Source organism: Rhinoraja longicauda, chromosome 30, assembly GCF_053455715.1.
Source record: "Rhinoraja longicauda isolate Sanriku21f chromosome 30, sRhiLon1.1, whole genome shotgun sequence".
Classification (NCBI taxonomy): Eukaryota; Metazoa; Chordata; class Chondrichthyes; order Rajiformes; family Arhynchobatidae; genus Rhinoraja; species Rhinoraja longicauda.
This window is the reverse complement of record NC_135982.1, coordinates 28712972-28733721: the sequence shown is the minus strand read 5'-3', so window position 1 is coordinate 28733721 and position 20750 is coordinate 28712972. Positions and strand designations below refer to the sequence as shown.

Below are 20750 nucleotides of genomic sequence, written 5' to 3'. Positions count from 1 at the left end.
GGCTTGTTTAAAGATAATTTGAGGGTTTTTTTAAGTATCTGCATGAGCAGTTTCCAAGAGTTGGAAGTTGATGTATGGCATAATTAACTTGATATAGACTTTTGTGATAAGTTTCATGTAACCGCAGTTGAGAGAACCATATTGACTGCGTGCTTCCTTTGTACATTAACAGGAAAAAGATGCTGGAAGCTTATCACAGACATTGGGAATGCGTTCCACTTTGTCTGAGACTGCCAATGTGATCCCAGGTGAGGCAATGAACTGCTTTCATTATTGAAGGTGATAGATGAAAGCAATTTACTTTCAACAACCAAGTACAGCGAAACATCCAGTGTGTCTTGTACAGGAAAGGTTCTGCGGAGCTTTGTTTCTGCCACATAACTTCCAGGAAGGAGGGGATAAGGGAAAAAATCAAAGAGGAAGATAAATAATAGGATTTTGATTGAAAAGTATATTAATTTAAACTGGAAATTCTAAAGTGTTACTGTTCCTTTTTTCATGGGTTATGTAATGGATGGTGTACTTGGAATCCACATTGATGTAGAAAACCAATTGGGGGTTAGCAAATCACCTGCACTTCCAGCCTGGTACTTTGCACATGCTACCTAAACAGACCATGCTAGAGAGGCAAAGGTTGATCTACAGCCCCCCCCTCCACTGTAGACATAAGGAACTGACACTGCTGATTTCCAATAAAAGCGCTGGTGCAACTCAGCAGGTCAGGCAGCATCTCTGGGAAACATGGATAGACAATAGGTGCAGGAGGAGGCCATTCGGCCCTTCGAGCCAGCACCGCCATTCAATGTGATCATGGCTGATCATTCTCAATCAGTACCCCGTTCAAGCCTTCTCCCCATACCCCCTGACTCCGCTATCCTTAAGAGCTCTATCTAGCTCTCTCTTGAATGCATTCAGAGAATTGCCTCCACTGCCTTCTGAGGCAGAGAATTCCACAGATAGATGAAGTTTTGGGTCGGGACCCTTCTTCAGACCGATTGTGGTGGGAGAGGAGGCATTGAGGACAAAGCTTTACAAGTGGTAGATGGATGCAGGGGGAGGGGGGGGGGGCTTGATGGTTGACAGATGGTTGGTCAAAGGCCAGAGGTGAAAAGGCATAGTCTTCTAATTTGTCTACTGTGTATGCTGCCTTGTCTCCTTATCATACTTATTGACCTGAAACATTGGCTTGCACCTTTTGCCTCCACTGACTGCTTGATCCACTGAGTTCTTCCATCCTTCTGTATTTTGTTCCAGTTACCTGTATCTGCATTTTCTTTTGACTTCAGAATTTTGTGTCGTGCTGCTCAAGAAGAATATGTCATTTTATGTTCAAATTCAACAATGAGAAAGCAATAATGCTAAAGAAAAATTGTGAGAGGCATATTACCAAAGGGATAACTACTTTGAATTGACCTAATTTTGTTAATTATACTTACAGCTTCTTGCTCTCCCAGTAAGTTGCCACCAGTATTTGAAATGATCTATGAGAAAAATCCAGTTTGGAGTAACTACGAGAGAAGATTAGAAGTCAGCACTCGACCCCTCAACATCATCTATAACCCTCTAGTTATCAAGAAAGTCGCAGATTTTTTCTATAAGGGCAAAGTGCACACATCTGGTCAGTAAATTTAAAAGTCATCATTTGTTGTCTTGCATCTTAAAGTATCCTTTGGGAATGTGGGATACATGGAACTGGTGTTGGGAACATGGGCCAAGTGTGTGGCTGGAGGGACGAGGAATGGATTTAGGTATGCGGGTGATAATCGAGAGCTGGATTGTGGTTAGTTGCGGGTGTAAGATGGATGACAAAGGGTTTGAGAAGTGAGGAGGGAGGGTAATGGAAAAGAATTCTTGTGCTTGAGCCTAAACATATGCATGTCTATGCTTGTGCCAGGTGAGACCTGCACATGTGCCGATCTATGTGTGAGCATTAATACTCATGTAACACAAGTCTGGTCCCATCAGCAACAGAGCTGAATGCCACTGTACTGTCATAGTCTGGGTATCGTATTTTGACTCATGTTCCCTGGCGATGAGATATGAAAGACACAAAATGCTGGAGTAACTCAGCAGGCCAGGCAACATCTCTGGAGAGAAGGAGTGAGTGTCTTTTCGGGTCGCGACCCCTCTTCAGTCTCGACCCGAAACGTCACCCATTCCTTCTCTCCAGAGATGCTGCCTGTCCCGCTGAGTTACTCCAGCATTTTATGTTTATCTTCGGTTTTAACCAGCTTCTGCAGTTCCTTCCTGCAGAAAGATGTGATAGGCAGGAGTTGGCCTATTTAAAAACCAAGGCAGTGTGCATTGAGTGGTGAGTATCCCTCCTGGAAGAGTAGGACTGTCTTCTCTGATACCGTTCAGAAAATTATAGTTCTATAATTGGGTCGTGAAAGAACAATCATCTTGCACCTTAGCTTGATGCCAATATTGCTTCAGAATAATGGAGTTGATTTGACCATATCAAACTGGAGAACCTGGGATATAAACCACATTCTTCCACTATCTGCAGCAGGCCAGCAAATGGGTAGTTTAAATAGCTGTGAAGGACAAGGTTGTCTAAGAATTCCCAAATGAGGTCAATTTGTGATAAAGTTAATACACATTTTTTCTTTTGTACTTACAAAACAAAGCAATGTAGTTCTAATAATTTTAGTTTAATGTGTAGGATCTAAAACTAGCACTCAAATGCCTCCAGCTACTCTTTGTGAAAGATTGTGCATTTCTTTTCTCCTTTTTCATAGGCTTTGGTTACCAGTCAGAACTAGAGTTACGGGTGGCAGATGCTGCCAGAAGGCAATACAATAAGCTCAAGATGCAAACGAAGGCTGAAATCAGGCAAACGATTGATCAGCTACTGGTGGGAGAATTCATTGTAAGTCAGATGAATGCATTTTCATGCTTGAGCATGATCATATGATTTTCTGAAATGTATTTCATTAATTCTAAGCGGAAATGTGTTGGATAAATGATTAGTTGGATCATTGCCAAATCTGAACTGCAAATAAATTTCACTGTAAATTCTTGTCCGACTCAGTGTAACAAAATCATGGATTACATTTTAAGATTTTGCGCAACCCGCAAAAAGCTTCATCTGTATAAATGGGGATTCAGAATTCGTAATCTGTATGAATGGATGAAAGTGCATGCCAATGATGGCAACGTTTAAATTTCCATTGTTATCCCGAATCTCAGCTGCATTTCAATTGTAGATTCAAGTGCCAATGTAGAGATTTAAGTACTTAATCCTAAAATAAAATATATTTGAGTATTAAATTATTAACTGTCATTGCTGAAATGCTGAAGAACTGGGGGCGGTCACGGTGACGCAGCAGTAGAGTTGCTGCCTTACTGCGCTTGCAGCGCCAGAGACCCGGGTTCGATCCCGACTACGGGTGCTGTCTGTATGGAGTTTGTACGTTCTCCCCGTGACCGCGTGGGTTTTCTCCGAGATCTTGGGTTTCGTCCCACTCTCCAAAGACGTACAGGTTTGTAGGTTAATTGACTTGGTCTAAATGTAAAATTGTCCCTAGTATGTGTAGGGTAGCGTTAATGTCCGGGGATCGCAGGTCGGTGTGGATTCGATGGGCCGAAGGGCCTGTATCTGCGCTGTATCTCTAAAACTAAAATTTAAAAAAACTGAAAATGCAATTTTTTTCACCAGGAAAATGACAAACGCTGGATGATGAAGTTAGATATTTCTGCTCCTCAAGTGATTTTTCCAGATGATTTTAAATCTCCAGATTCTTTGTTGGTAGTTGTGGATCTGGGTCGAATTCTGCTGACAAACTTTCGAGGTAATTGCACCCGAGCCAAGATCAACGTATTTAATAAAATTTTCCTTAGAAGAATGTGTCAAAGTAAACAGGGGCGGCATGGTGGTGTAGCGGTAGAGCTACTGCCTTTTGGCGTCAGCGACCAGGGTTCGATCTTGACTATGGGTGCTTGTCTGTACGGCGTTTGTACGTTCTCCCCGTGACCTGCGTGAGTTATCTCCGAGATCTTCGGTTTCTTCCCACAATTCAAAGGCGTACTGGTTTGTAAGTTAATTGGCTTGTTATAAAATGTAAAATTGTCCTTAGTGTGTGTGGGGGAGTTTGCTGGTCGTGCAGACTCGGTGGGCCGAAGGGCCAGTTTCCGCGCTGTATCTCTCTAAACTCTAAGTCTATAATGACATTGTATGCACAGGGGCTGAGTTAAGATGTTACTTTGGCTTCCATATTATATTCAGTTGATTTGGCACCCAAGGGGAACAATAAAACTATATAATCTAATCAATGTCATTGTTACATATTTGAAAGACAAATGAGGTCACAACAATGCAAATGATAGAGCAGGATGGCACACTTTTTTTTAATCAGAATCACTTTATTAAAGTGTTAACCTTTTGTTGTGCATGTGGAGCTTTATTTAGGATATGTCAACCATCTAGTTTTATTAAGATGTTTCGTATTTCTTTATTGTACATTTGCAGTTGTGGAAAACTTCATTGATCCCATCTATTGTTCCAAATGGAATTGGATATTTACTGTTTGAGCTCTGAGGGAAACAAAGCTGAAACAAAAGTATAATCATTGTAGAAACGTGATAAAATCTAGATCTTATTGGACCTCCCAGTAATATGGATGAAGCAGATTATACAATCGATAGACAGTGTTTCAGCACTGCTAGTTATAGCTGTTAGTGTACGTGCATGGTGGAACTTGACAAGAAGAAAGCAAAGTTTTGTATGTAAATATACATTCACTGGTAACTGAAAACTCCCATCACTTTACAGTGAGATATTTGTCATCCTCGTCTCCGCTCTTTATATTTACAGATGAGCCCAAAAGCAGAGCCAGTGCCAGGCTTTCTGTCCAGGAAGAGGAACTCAGCGATGATGAATACAAGACACCACTGGCCACACCACCCAACACACCACCGCCAGAGCTCAGCTCCGATTCCGGGACGAAGCCCACTGAATCCCCAGGTTTAGGATTTACTGAGGAGCAGCTGCAACAACATTTTGTCAACAACAAGCTTTATGAGAAATACTCGCTGTCCTTCATGGACATGCAGATCATGGTGGGGCGAGTCATGGACAACTGGAAGCATGCTCAGGACAGTGAGGTTGGGCCAACACATGTTGTCGAGAGATTCAATGTGCTATTACAATTAGAACGGCGGTTAATGTATACCTCTGACCCAAACCGGCCTGGGGCCATGCTTTGTGGCACTCTGCCTGAGCTTAAAATACATGTCAATGAGGATAAAATAATGGCGTTGCGAAATTTTCTGCTGAGGATAACGGCTTCTGAGAAGCAGCAGAAATCAGGCGAGCAACAGTCATTGCGGCGAGAAAAAATCTTCAACAAAGTGGACAGCCGGGGCAAGCTACTGGATTCCAAGATGAGTCTGACACAGAGTGTGATGTCACTCGAGCAGCATACCCGCGAGGTCCTGGTTGAGTCCAAGCTGCTTCTCGCAGAGTTCAAAGTTAATTACATGCAGTTAGGAGTGGAGAGCAGTGGGCGATACATATCCGTGCTGAAGGTGTTTGGCATTAATTCCAACTTTGTGAAGAGGCCTTATGACAGCGAGGTGACGTTGACAGTACATGGCTTGCTCTTGGTGGACACGGTCCAGACATACGGTTCCGACTTTGACTTGCTGATGGCGTCTCACAAAAACTTGAGTTTTGACATTCCCACAGGAAGTCTCCGTGATAGTGGAGCACAGTCTCCTGTCTCCCCTCACCCCCCTATTACTCCACTGGCCAACAGTGGAACCTCACATGATAACAATAAAATCACACTGAGCAACTCGTTAGCATTGGGCGAGCAAGTGCCTCCATCGTCTACTGTTCTGATTAAACTGGAATATCAGTTTGTGAGCTCCGATTGCCCTTCTATGAACTTGGACAGCTCTTTACAAATCATGTCATTGCAGGTCAACAATTTGGACATCATCCTCAATCCGGAAACTATGGTTGAACTCATCGGTTTTCTGCAGAAGTCCTTTCCAAAGGCCAAAGAAGATACAACTCCAGAGTCCCCTCTTACGGATCCAGCCATGAGTTTTGAGGATAGAGAGTCGATTCAGTCCACCTATGATCAAAATACACAGGTGGCAGTCGAAATCCATCGGCTGAATGTGCTACTGCTTCGGACTGTCGAGCTAACAAGTGGAGAGAAACTGGGGAGAAAAATTGCGACAGCTAGTATCAATGGCACAAAGGTAAACGTTTCCATGGGGGGTCGGTTTGAAATGAATGGATCTCTTGGTTGCCTTCAGCTAGTGGATTTGACCCAAGATGAAGTGAAGAACCATTTTGTGGTGAGCATTGGAAATACAGAAGCATATGAAACCATAAGTGACTTTGGATTCTTTCGGTCTGTCTTCATGAGTTCTGAAACTGAGATGAATCATAGTGAAGCTCTGAGCTTCAACTTTATAGAACATTCAAAGGAAGAGTTTAAATTGAGTCTGCACATGGCATCTTTACATTATAACCATTCGCCCAAATTCCTTAAGGAACTCACCTTATCCATGGATGAACTTGAGGATAACTTCCAAAATATGTTGAAGAGTGCAGCTTCCAAAGTCTCCACTGTCTTGGTAAACAAAACAGCCGAGTACAGCGAGATGGTCTTACTTTTTGAAAAGCCACGGAAGACGAAGGATATGTTTGAACTTGATGACGATGTGGTTGCAGGGATGGAACCTCCTGAACAGAATCCAGTAAAATTAATCTTGAACATCAACATCGAATCACCCGTGGTAGCAATCCCACGGAAACCAGGAAGCTGTGAGCTATTGGTTGGACACTTGGGCCGGACGTCAATCCAGAACTTTGTAACCGGCGAAGATGATTCAGGGAGAGACCGGCTGCAAGTGGAAATTAAAGATATTAAAATGTACTCTCTCAATAACAGCATGCGTGGTTCCAAGACAGATGCCAGTGAATCTCCTCGGTCGGCATCCGGTGGTGCCAGCACCTCCAGTCAGGAAGAAATGCATTTCACACGGCAGGATTTCTTTGATTCCATACACAAGGGTCAAGGTCAGTTCAAAGTCTGTTTTTAAAAGAATAATAATCACAGATCTACATGGTTCTGTGGAGCAGCAGACTGCCAAGAGTATCAGGGAATTGCGCAGTTGATAAAGATGGCAGGTTTAATTCTTGGCTTGGGTTGCTTGTGAATATTAGATGAGAACAGAGGGTTATCTATGAGGCGTTAAGATTGCTGTCTGTACTTGAAGGGAATAGAAGCAGGTGTGGATCACTTGGCAACTCAAACCTCGTCTGCCTTGCCATTCACTATGACCATGGGTGATCTGCCCAGGTCTCATGTCCTCCTTCCAGCCAGTTACGTGAAGAATGGCTGCTTGGTTCCGTTAACTGCAGACCATCCGCCAGCCAAATAAATCGGAAAGAAGTCTTAGATTTGCCTTTAAAGCGAAATACTTAAGGATTAGTAATGGATTCTAGTCAATGCCTAACTAAATTTAACAAACTGTTGGTGGACCTCAATGAGTCAAGTAGCCCTGTGGAGATAAGTGGGCAAGATGACGTTTCTGTTCAGAACCCTTCTTCAGACTGATGAAATGTCATCTGTCCATTTCCCTCCACAGATGCTGCCTGTCCTGCTGAGTTCCACTAGCAGTTTGTTTTTGCTCAGGATTCCAGCACCTGCCAACTCTTGTGCCTCCACAAAACAAAAATTAGTGAAACACCACGGGCGGCATGGTGGCGCAGCGGTAGACTTGCTGCCTTGCAGCGCTTACAAGATCAGAGACCCGGGTTCCATCCCGACTACAAGTGCTGTCTACAGAGTTTGTACGTTTTTCCCATGACCGTGTGAGTTTTCTCCGAGATCTTCAGTTTCCTCCCACACTCCAAAGGCGTGCAGGTTTGTAGGTTAATTGGCTTGGTATAAATGTAAAAATTGTCCCTAGTGTAGGATAGTGTTAATGGTCGGTTGGTGCAGACTCGGTGGGCAGAAGGGCCTGTTTCCACACTGTATCTCTAAAACTAAAACCAAACTTGGCAGAAGTTGTATAATAAAATATTTTTTATATTATTTTCTCCAGCCTTTCATATCTTGAATGACACCACAATCCAGTTTGTTCTAGAGAAAATCCCAGTTGAGACAAATCCCGGGTCAGCCTTTCCAGCTGTTAACTTTTCGGATTCCTTTGAGACCACCAGTAAAATGAAGATCGAGGGGAAATTTGTCAATCCTTTGAAGGTAAAAGATTGATCATGCCATCGCTGGTTGTAGTTGTGAATACTTGATCATGCCATCGCTGGTTGTAGTTGTGAATACTTGATCATGCCATCGCTGGTTGTAGTTGTGAATACTTTTCTGTATTATGTGCAGTTGACTTCATTCACAATATTGTATTGAATAGACTTTTCCTGTTCCTTTGTAATTAGAGGCTCCATTGACCATATCATGTGATTCTGTCACTGTTCTTCAATCCATAAAACTTTTGTATTTTTTCTGATATTCTCTAAATGACTGTTCCCAGTCATTCCTTTAAATGTTTGTTGTGCTTTAGGTTCAGGGAAATATTTAATAGTATGAAAGTGTAGTTCTGCATTGTATTAATGATCGCACAAGTAGTTTAAATTTGGTACAATGTATGTGTCTCATATCGTCATGCCTAAACTTATGATAGACAAATGGATAGAAATAAGAAAATAATTATTGTTGAGGTTTAATACCTGGTTGATCTTACTGTTGTCAAGGATTGACCGAAAATATAAATCACAGAATAGTTGCAGCACATAAGGAGGACATTCAACCCAATAAAACAAGTACCAGCACTTTCTAAGAGCAATTCTGTTACCCCACTCTGCTTCCCTCTGCCCATATCCGTGCAAAATCTTCCCTTTTGAGCGCTACTATTGAATGCGCCTCCAGATTTTAGTCATGGCTGCGTTAAAAATGTTTTCTCTCACATTTGTTTTGGTTCTTTGGCCAGTCATTTTTATTCTGCACCAATAGTTCTTGACCCTTCTGTCAATGATAACAATGTCTCAATATCAATACAGTTAATATTTGAAGTATTTCTAGGATCCCCAGACAACCTGTTCTGCTATCAATTCCAACATTTACACTTAATTAAGTTCAACATCCCTGGAATCACATTGCTAAATCTTTTCTGTGTCTTCTGTAAAACTTTTACACATTAGAACTCAGCACAATGCACCAATTATGGCTGAACCAACGTTTTATAACATTCATCATGACTTCTTGCTCTTTTACTTCCTGCATCAATTTGTAAAGCTCATGACCCTATTTGCTTTTTCTATCTATGGCTATCAAACTGCACTTCTAAGGTGTGGATCTATAAAATCTCATAAATAAAGTAGAAAGTATTGGAAACATTGAGTAAGTTAGGTGGAATCTCTTAGAGTGAAAAAGATAGGGTTAATAGACAGCTGTTTGTCATAAGTTCCTGCCATTCTCATAATTGGTTGGGAGTGTTTTGATAACAGGATGATTGGAATAACTTGCAACTTGTTTCCTTATTCTGCAGGTAATGTTAGCAAAGCATGTTTATGAGCAGGTCTTGCAGACGCTGGATAACCTAACATACAGTGACGATCTCGGCAATATCCCACACGGTTCAGCCGATGGTGTGCCAGACCTCCATAATGTCTCTTCACCATTGAGAGGTCAGAAGATCGCCGATCTTCAACGAGAATGGAAAGAGAGTGGACTTTTCGGTCGAGTGAGCTATCCATCTACTCCAGTCAATTCCTTTCCGATTCCAGAGTCAAAATCATTCACTCAAATACAGGCTAATTTCTGCATCTCTGAGTTACAGGTTCAATTGTGCGGTGATCTTGCTTTGGAAGCACAAGGTTTGGTTAGTTTAAAGTTTAAAGACTTTGAAGTTGAGTTCAGTAAAGACCAGCCTTATACTCTGTCTATTCAGGTAGCTCTACGGTCACTGCTAATGGAAGATTTGCTGGAGAAAAAAACAGATTCTAAGCACAAGCATTTAATGGTGTCGAGGGGAGCACCAAAAGCTTCCAGTTTCACACAAAAGGAATATTTGTCCCAGTCTTGCCCTTCTATCTCCAATGTGGAGTATCCTGAGATGCCAAGATCCTTGCCAGCTCACATTGAAGAAGCACAAAATGTCTTCCAGTTTTATCAAAGACCATCCTCGACACGAAGAAAACATAAGGAAGATCAAGATGCAGAATGTCATCTGACCCCTCCACCATCCCCAATACTGAAAACCTCCAAGGTGTACTGCACCAGAACAAACTTTGATGATTCATTAGTACATATCAATATTTTTCTGGTAGATAGGAAGCACCCTGAATTTTCTACCCGTTACAGTAAAGTCAACAGGAATGTGGATGTAGATTTTAACTGCTTGGATGTGCTGATTACACTTCAGACCTGGGTAATGATCTTGGATTTTTTTGGGATTGGATCAACAGCCAACAACCATGGCTTGAAACCTCCTGTGGAGGAGCCTCAACCTCAGATGCAACCTGATGAAACAGGTGCTCCATATGATGCAGGCCTGGAGCCAGTAAACACAAAGTTAGATCTGAAGGTACTTGATTTTTGTTGTCTTGTCTTGCTATGATGCTAATGAATTGCAATGTCAATAACAATGACTGATTAATACGAGTAGGACTGATTTGAATACATTTCTCTAGTGTTTCCCATTTAACAAAGACTTCATTTGAATACTAGTAGTTTGATTACAGGAGCAACCCGCTTAGAATGTCAAAAGTATGTTTACCCAACTGATGATATTGGATCATTGTAGGAAGGAACTGCAGATGCTGGTTTAAACCAAAGATACACAAAATGCTGGAGTAACTCAGCGGGACAGGCAGCATCTCTGGAGAGAAGGAATGGGTGACGTTTCGGGTCCAGACCCTTCTTCAGACCCCTCTAAGGATCTCGACCCGAAGCGTCACCCATTTATTCTATCCCGTGATACTGCCTGTCCCGCTGAGATTCTCCAGCTTTTTGTGTCGATCTTTGATGATATGAGATCCATCTGTATCTGGGACAAGTTGTTACAACAGACCAATTCCCTGACCATTTTCATAAGTGTAGTGCTAGATCTTGCCATGTTAAAACTAATCATCCTTGTGTCTTGCATAAACTTGTGAAAATTTCTCAAGGATTATCAGGATTTAGAAATACAGCAGAGTATGGAGGAACTGAGAATACCAGGAATTTTATTTATTCAAGCTTGTTCTCAGTGAATTGACAGTGCAATGTTTGCCCTGTTCACTTATAAGGTAGTGTGCTCGTTAAGCCCTGAGAATGAACAATTCTACAATTTATTAGTTTAGTTTATAGATACAGCACGGAAACAGGCCCACCGGGTCCAAGCCGACTAGCCATCCCTGCACATTAATACTATCCAACACACACTAGGGACAATTTTTACATTTACTAAGCCAATTAACCTACATACCTGTACGTCTTTGGAGTGTGGGAGGAGACCGAAGATCTTGGAGAAAACCCACGTGGTCACAGGGAGAATGTACAAACTCCGTACAAACAGCACCCGTTGTTGGGATCGAACCAGGGTCTCCGGCGCTGCAAGCGCTGTATGGCAGCAACTCTACAACTGCGCCACCATGTCGCATCTCTGTCATTTGTTTAGATCTTTTACTGTGATTGATTGATTAATTGTATCACTGGTGTCCAGCCCGATGTTCCTCATGTCTTGTTAATTTAGATCATAAGAACTTTAGTCTTAATAGTGCATTTTTTTAAAATAGCTTCTCAATCTTGCATGATTTCAGTAGGTTTGCAGGCTTGAAAAAAAACTCTTGCTAATACAGTTACCTTAATTGATAATTCCTGTACCAATGAATCACCCTCTGCTTATATCAGCAAATTGTTAAAATATGTATTTAGAATTCATAAAGTTTCAAAAATATGAACAGCCTGTATTTGTTGATCTGAGTTTGTTGGGACAGGTAGCATCTCTGGAGAGAAGGAATGGGTGATGTTTTGGGTCAGTTCTTCAGACTGAAGAAGGGTCTCGACCCGAAACGTCGCCCATTCCTTCTCTCCAGAGATGCTGCCTGTGCTGCTGAGTTACTCCAGCATTTTGTATCTGCCTTCGATTTAAACCAGCATCTGCAGTTCCTTCCTGCACCAGACGAGTTTGTTAATTGTTTTCTTCTTTTTAGGTTCACTCACTGTCTCTGGTATTAAACAAAAAGACAAATGAGCTCGCCAAAGCTAATGTGTCCAAACTGGCAGCACATCTTGCATTGATAGGCAAGTTCTGATTACTGCACTCCTATATTTTGTGAATTCTGGGTCAAACATGTGTTAAGTACTAAAATCAAAGATTTAATACATAGTCATTGCAGTTGTGAGTAAATGCCACATGGACAAAATGTAATGCCTGACAAATGTTATGTCCTGATCTGTTCTTCATCTTTGAGCCAGAGAATTGCTACTCGTGTCTCTGCATATTCATTTGTCCTGTAATTAACTAAATGAATAAAATATTCACTATGAATTCCAGCAGAAAAAATGACAAAGTAATGTATTTTCCAGAGCTAAACAAAGTGCTGAAGTAACTCAGCAGGTGAGACACCACCTGTGGAGGGAATGGATAGGCGACGTTTCCGGTTGGAACCTTTCTCCAGACTGAAGTAGGGTCCCGACACGAAACGTCACCTATCCAATCCCTCCACAGATGCTGCCTGACCCGCTTAGTTACTCCAGCACTTTGTGTTGTGCTTAATGTATTTTCCAAAACAATAATCAGGAAGGGAGAAAAAAATGTATGAACTAGAATAGATAGTCCAATGTCAATTGTAGACAAGCTTTTGGAATCCATAGTTTAAGATCATTTTTGTGAGCATTTGGAGCTATGTGAGGCACTATTAAAAATTGGTCTTTTTAAAGGAAATTCCAGTATTTATAAAGCCAATGTAGCAGTCTGAAAATACATAGATTAAAAGAAGGCATTCCAAAAATATAGTTAGGAGAAAGATTTCAGCAGAGCTGAAAATTAAACTCTAACAAATGTAGACATAAAACGCTGGAGTAACTCAGCGGGTCAGGCAGCATCTCGGGAGAGAAGGAATGGGTGACGTTTCAGGTTGAGAAGGGTCTCGACCCGAAACGTCACCCATTCCTTCTCTCCCGAGATGCTGCCTGATGCGCTGAGTTACTCCAGCATTTTGTGTCTACCTTCGATTTAAACCAGCATCTGCATTTTTTTCTTCCCCTAAACTCTTAACAAATGGTTCAGAGACTAGAGGTCATGGTTTCAAAATAATTTGCAAAAAATGGGGGAGAATCTATTTCCACACAGAAACTAGTTAAGATCTGGAACATATTATCTAAAAGACCGGTGGAGTTTGGGTTTCAGGAAAACTTTTATAAGGCGATTTGGCAGTGCTTGTATTTTATTGACTTTCAGATGCATAAACATTGGATTGAATTAAATCGACAATAGCACTGGCTTGATGGACCAATTTGTTGCTTCTTCCACTGTTAAAGACTTAGAAAAAAATTAGCAGTACAAAAATTTGGCTTTCAGGCAGAAACCAATGGATGTGGGTTGATTGATAATTTAAACCAGAGAGAGTGGGTAATGAAATTGGCCAAAATAGGGGTTAACAAACAGAAAAAATGATGAAAGGTTTCTCACGGTTATTAAAGAGTTTTAAGTGATAGGTAATGTATTGCATCTAGTAATGCAATTTAGGAGCAACTAAAATAAAGAATATTATAAACATGATGGAAAGAGGCTGAATTGTATGGAATAGCAAGATGATCCCAGGGTGATCAATCATAAATCGTTACATATAATGAATGATAGGTATATAACATAACAAAGGAAACAATAACAGATTTTGGGATTTATCATTAGATACAGAGTTTATGATATTAGTACATGAGATGCATTTGTCATGATCACTACACTGTTTTGTAGTTTCAGTGATCTGTTTTAAAAAGAAAGTTAAATTCATACTGTTACCCCATGTACTCTTGCACTCACCATTACTCCTCTCCTGGTGGCTGAGACATCCTTGGACAGATGTGTACAGGACAGTTTCATGTCCTAATCAGAATGAGTGATGTTTGGACTCCAGTCAAACAAGACAAATTGCAGTTTGTCTCCATACCCATTCCAGATAGTTCAAGTAACACCTGTCTGAAACCACTGCCTGAAGGATAAATATGCCTGCAATGTGATCATCCTGACCCACATCCATTAAAACATTTAGTAACCATTTTTATCTTTTCCCCATTCTAATGACTTAACAAATAACCTTTTGTATCAGCATATCCAGTTGTTTTTATACGGTGCCTTTAAGGGACACCATATAACCTTTCTGGAGAGAAGGAATGGGTGACCCTGAAGAAGGGTCTTGACTTGAAAAGTTACCCATTCCTTCTCTCCACAGATGCTGCCTGTCCCGTTGAGTTACTCCAGCATTTTGTGTCTATATTCGGTCTAAACCAGCATCTGCAGTTCCTTCCTACACCCAATAACCTTTGTGCTGTGGCTCCGCATTTTGAAAAGTAAAGTTCCACCAGTAGGTGTCATCCAACCTCTGTTAGAACTTCGATCAAGAATATTGCACTAAAATAACAAAAAAGACCTGGCACATTATTCGTGCTGAGAGTCCCCACAAATGGTTTGGCTGTAATTAGTTACTCTGACATTCAGGTTATGAAAACAGATAAAATTTGCTCCTAAATTGCATTACTAGATGCAATATATTACCTATCACTTAAAACTCTTTATAACTTTGAGAAACCTTTAATAATTTTTTCTGTTTGTTACATGACAGCTTTATTCGTGTATTTTAAGATAATTCGGCAATTCGTTTTCTTCAGATTGTGCATAAACACAGAAACTTGTCTTAAAAGGATAGTTCATTGTAAAAACCTGGACAGTTTATCCACTTTTCCAAGATTGAGATTTACAAATTAATCTTTGCAATGTGTGTATTACTGAACATTATTGCATTTCTCGAAATGATTCATCATTAGCTAATCTCTCCAGATTTTTGATCAGAAGTTAGCTCAGGTACAAACTTATAAGTTGACTTTAATACAACCATAGCCAATCCTAATTCTACCCAAGTACAGCAATCTGTAATTACTTTGCTAACGGACTGACCTTTGCCCAGAATCACTGTCTGACCAGTGTTCACAATGCAAACCCAAACACTGAGGATGTGTCCAACTGTTAAAGCTTGGTCCCCAGCCTTTTGGCAGCAAAATGTTGTCCTATCAGGATGCCAACCAAGCTGTTCAAACCGCCTTGAAAAATCTACAACTTCTATCAAAGCTAAGCCGATCCAACCATTATGTGAACCCACCAAGTACAATGGAGTCCTATTGGGTTTGCTCCAGCAGACTGGCTCTGTGTCTAACATATTACTTACAAGTTCTCAAATCCATTGGGTTGAGGAGCCGACTGGCCTGCTCCTTTTGTTCTGTTGTTCTTATTTTCTTGCATTGCATCTGTAAAGTATTATTGACTTAGGCGCTACATAATAAAATCAGTCCTCAATCCTAATACTGTACTGCACCACAGAATGGTAGGGTACCCATCAAAATCTCTCTTTTCCATTAGATTCCCATTTTCTATTCTACTGCAAGAGTATTGTTGACAATGCATTCTCTCTACCTTGAGGACTCCCTTATAGGGGAATAGAGCACCAATAACAAAATAAGTGAGAGATTATTAATAATTACTTCTGGTAATGACAACAGAGTCAACCTTGATACACACTGTTCCAGAATTGGAAATCTATAATGCCTGGGCTGAACCCATTAGTTTATATTGGGCAAGGATGGTGGTTAAGATTCCCTCTAACATTGATTTTTAAAATAAAAGATTTAAAAAATGGATTGTCATAATGCTCCCATTCTGTTAATAAAGTTATGAAGTTGTTCAAATTTAGGAGAGTTATTGAACTGTTCTACCTGTCAACCAGCAGGTCCCTGTCCCTGCTTTGCTAACTGTGAACCTTCCTTTTATACTTTATAGATGGGGACTTTGCTCTGCATGGCAGTCTTGGCAGCCTCTCCTTAAGTGACCTGACGTCTCACGGAGAGCTGTACAGGGAACGCTTCACCACCAGTGGCAAGGAGGCATTAGTGTTCAACATTTACAAGTATGCGTTTGCATGCGTGCATTTCCTTTTATTAAACGATTAAGTTTCACAAAAATCATGCAAGGTTTCAAATGTGGTTTCTGAGAACTCTAGAAATCAAGTGGGATGGTTAACAATCTCAAACTGAGTTTAATTGGACGCAATCAACTTTGTGGTTTAAAGCCACAATGGGCAAGAATGCTTACATTGGTCATTGAATTCGTAATGTGCTGGACTCATGGTGTCACAGGAAGCTGGAAGGTTTTTCCTGTTTCTACCTGTTGAATTCCAGGCACAATGGGGATTACTGCTCATGAAAATATCCCGTATTTTATTTCAGAATAATTTGCACTAGAATGGTGCAGTATTTTTTTTTAAAGGAAGATTGCAGGTGTTGGATCGTAACGAGATTGGTGCTTGAGGGAGTAAACTACAGCTGCTATTAAATCCTGATTGACATTGTAAATTAAAGAAGCTGCTACTGATCTTAAAAGATTATTTTGCCTGAAGTAAAAAATATTTCCGTACAGCTTGGATAGAGTCTCATGTTCCATTAGTTCTTAGAAAAATATACTCTTTCTGTTTTCCACGCCTCTATATCAATGAAGAGCATAAATTCAGTAGCAGCATCTCAGTCCCCTGCCACCCTCCCACCCCCACCCCCTCAATTCATATTAGTGCAGCATTGAAACAGACCCTTCGGCCCACTGAGCCCATATCGACCATCGACCACCCGTTCACACTAGTTCTATGTTATCCCACTTTCTCATCCACACCTTACACATTTGGGGCAGTTTTACAGAGGCCAATTAATCTGCAAACCTGCGCATACGTGGGATTTGGGGGGAACCCGGAGAAAACACACACAGTGACTGGGAGAACGTGCAAACTCCACACTGACAGCACCCGAGGTCAGGATCCAGCCTGGGTCTCTGGTGCTAGGAGGCAGCTGCTCCCCTGTGCTGCTATTGCACGTTATGGTTGCAAGAAAGCAAGTATTGTAGCAATGAGCAGCATTTCTATTGTTTACTTCTGAATATATATCCAGATTCTTCTAGAAACGTCACCAGGATGGAAATCGCAGAAATTGCAACCATACACCACACCTTGTTGGTGTACCAGTACAGTGTTAATGAAAACCAGTCCAGCTGATGCCATTTAAACATTGAGACTTAACATTCACATTCATCTTGGCTTTATCCTATCTTCTCCTGTATCCTTCACCACAATAAATACCACTTTTAAATGTTAAATTTCGCTTGACAATGATCTCCTGTGCATCCCCCATGCGTTACTCCTCAATTGGTGAATGTGTTTTCAGCTGCCTTGTGCTTAAGTTGATGGAATATCATAAGCCTTTCCACCATTTACTTTATTTTCTCCTTTGAAACTCTGCTGACGGCATATCTGATGCGGTCACCTCTCCTGGTGAATCCTACTTTGATTTAGTTTCTGCTTATGAAGATGAGGAATGTCTTCAGCTGCATTCAGCATAAAATATGTTATTTAAATGAAAGTAAGTTAGGTAAGTAAGTAAGTTTTTGGCCAATAAAGTTTTAAATTTGCTTAAAATTAGATACGGCAGAGCAGACCCGAAGCTGCAACGAGACTGTGACATGAGAGTGAGTTTCCAGATGGCATCGGTACAGTATGTGCACACGCAGCGCTTCCAGGCCGAGGTGGTGGCATTTATACAGCACTTCACACAGCTGCAGGATGTACTAGGGAGACAGAGAGCAGCTGTAGAGGGACAAGCGGTAAGTTGTTCACAGAAAAGTCATCAAATCAGATGCGACCTCGGGTTTTCATGTTGTCACAAACACAGCACATGTGGTGAACTCATGTCATGGCCATTTCATCAAAGTTGGAGGAGGTAGCTCCAAGCACATTCCTATCGATGGTTGAAACGTCCAGCATGAGGGTGGCAAAGACGAGACTGAAACATTGGTATCCACGTTCAGTTTGAAGTGTTGAGTGGGTGATTCATCTTGTCATCCTCTTCTGATTCCCCCCCCAAAAAAATCACAGAAAAACGAGAATTCCACCAATTTGATTTTCTCCATGTGATATCAGGACATGGCTGGATATTGCAAAGGCTGTAGGACTAGACAACATCCCAGATGCAGTGATGAAAATGTGCTAACCAGACATGTTAGCCGTAGCTAATCTGTTCCAGTACGCACATTGATGGCGGTCACAGCTAATCTTCTACCTCAGCTCCATTTCCTGCATATCTTTTGATCCTTTCATTGTCCTAATAACCAGGAATCTATCAATCACAGTTTTGAACGAGCCTCCACTGCCCTTCCAAAGATACAGCACCTACTGAGTAAAGATATATGTCCTCAATGAACTCCTAAAAAAACCTACCCATTATTCTGCAACAATGACCCTTAAATATAGACTTTTCAGCCAAGTGAAGAAACTCCCTGCATCCATCCTGTTTTCTAAATTCTAGAAAATACAGAATTATTGTACTTCTCCTGCAGCAGAATTTCCATCCCTAGATCTTATCAAAGAAATCTGTACTGCACTACTATGACAAATACTAGTTTTTAATTAAGGAGACTAAAACTGCGCACAATATTCAACGTTCAGTCTCACCGAGGCCCAATTAAATTGCAATAAGACCTCTTTCTCCTGTGCCAAAATTATTTTGCAATAAGCCATCTAACTGCTGACAGTACTTGCACTAACTTCTGACTTGTATGTAAGGTCACCCAGGTCTTATTGAGCATCAACATTTCCCAATCTGTCACCATTTAAAAAAATACTATTGATTTACTGAATTGTGCAGCAGAATGGGTCTCTTTGCTTTTTCCCATAGTATTCACACTCTGAAGTAAGATGGCATAGCAGAGTCTTTCAGAGGGGATCTTATTGAAACATATAAGATTATTAAGGGATTGGACACGCTAGAGGCAGGAAACATGTTCCCGATGTTGGGGGAGTTCGAGAACCAAGGGCCACAGTTTAAGAATAAGGGGTAGGCCATTTTGAACGGAGATGAGGAAGAACTTTTTCACCCAGAGAGTTGTGAATCTGTGGATTTCTCTGCCTCAGAGGGCAGTGGAGGCCAATTCACTGGATGCTTTCAAGAGAGAGTTAGACAGAGCTCTTAAAGACGTACAGGTATGTAGGTTAATTGGCTGGGTAAATGTAAAAATTGTCCCTAGTGTGTGTAGGATAGTGTTAATAGTGTTAGTGTGCGGGGATCGCTGGGCGGCGCGGACTTGGTGGGCCGAAAAGGCCTGTTTCCGCGCTGTATATATATGATATGATGATATGATAGTGGAGTCAAGGGATATGGGGAGAAGGCCGGAACGGGGTACTGATTGTGGATGATCAGCCATGATCACAGTGAATGGCGGTACTGGCACGAACGGCCGAATGGCCTACTCCTGCACCTATTGTCTATTGAAACAAAAGCTAATCAAGATCCTCTTACTTGATGAATTGTATAAGCTGCTTGCAGGCCCTTTGAATTCTGTTGAATAGTCTACATAAATTAGCACACAAATGGTTGTGTGTAAAACCCCCATGCTGTCATTTGTACTAGTACATTCCGCAATTCGTTTGGCCATATATATTCTTTTAAAATGAGCCCAACATAATTGTTTCTTGGCAGACTTTACTGTTAATTAAAAGTAACACTAAAAGTGATGCTAAACTGAAAAGCTGTGATGATTTTAAAATATTGGATTTTTTTGGCAATTACTATTGCTTGTCTGTTTGATTTCCTGCTCAGCTGTTTAAAATGCTAACGTGTTGATTAAACAGATTATAATAACTGGTTAGCATTGGTCATCCCTGTATTCTATTCATCAGCACTTGAAACTGCAGAGTGCTGCATTGGTGACTTGTGTAGAGAGAACTTACATCTTATGTGTAGGAAGGAACTGCAGATGCTGGTTTAAACCAAAGATAGACACAAAAAGCTGGAGTAACTCAGCGGGTCAGACAGCATCTCTGAAGTCAAGACCCCCTGTCTGAAGAAGGTTCTTTTCTTTTCTATTCCTTTTCTGCAGAGATGCTGTCTGACCCACTGAGTTACTCCAGCTTTATGTGTCTATCTTCGAACTTGCATCATAACTCTTAAAAGGGGTCCGTGCTGAGACGCCAACTATTTGTAATCAAATTGACTTGATTACCGGGGTTTGAAGAGATTGAGTGAACTGCAACTAAATTTGCAGATGATACATGAAAAGGTGATTAGCAAGTTGTGAGGAGTCTACAGAGTCCGGAAAGGGATATAGATGAAGTTAGTGGAGTTGGCAGATGGAGCATAATGTGTGGAAATAAGAGGTTATACACTTTTGAAAAAAGAATGAGAAAGCAAGTTATTATTTAAATAGAATCAGAATGAATGTTACAGTATAGAGGAAACTAAGGCACCTAATACATGAATCCAAAAGGTTAGTGTCTAGGTGATGCTAGTAATTAGGAAGGATATTGAAATGTTGGCATTTGTTGCAAGCTGTATGATGTAACTTTACAAAGCGCAGTTCAGACTCCGCCTGGAGAACTGCATACGATTTGAGTCTTCATGCTCCAGGCAGGATGCGCTTGTATTGGAGATGGTACAGAGAATATTCGCTGGCTTGATTCCTGAGATGAATGGGTAGACATATGA

The 20750-nt window shown here is 41.1% G+C and overlaps 1 protein-coding gene across 2 annotated transcripts in view; it reads left to right on the top strand.

Annotated features, from left to right (window-relative positions):
• The window catches only part of vps13d (vacuolar protein sorting 13 homolog D), a 216010-nt gene that overhangs the window by 29792 nt on the left and 165468 nt on the right, over nucleotides 1–20750 (top strand). For both annotated transcript variants that reach the window (XM_078425505.1, XM_078425504.1), the window contains exons 14-23: nucleotides 173–248; nucleotides 1439–1618; nucleotides 2742–2872; nucleotides 3662–3794; nucleotides 4817–7039; nucleotides 8071–8228; nucleotides 9526–10563; nucleotides 12173–12263; nucleotides 16012–16138; nucleotides 17694–17874. In XM_078425505.1, the coding sequence (XP_078281631.1) occupies nucleotides 173–248; nucleotides 1439–1618; nucleotides 2742–2872; nucleotides 3662–3794; nucleotides 4817–7039; nucleotides 8071–8228; nucleotides 9526–10563; nucleotides 12173–12263; nucleotides 16012–16138; nucleotides 17694–17874 (4338 nt within the window). The remainder of the gene's footprint in view (nucleotides 1–172; nucleotides 249–1438; nucleotides 1619–2741; nucleotides 2873–3661; nucleotides 3795–4816; nucleotides 7040–8070; nucleotides 8229–9525; nucleotides 10564–12172; nucleotides 12264–16011; nucleotides 16139–17693; nucleotides 17875–20750) is intronic.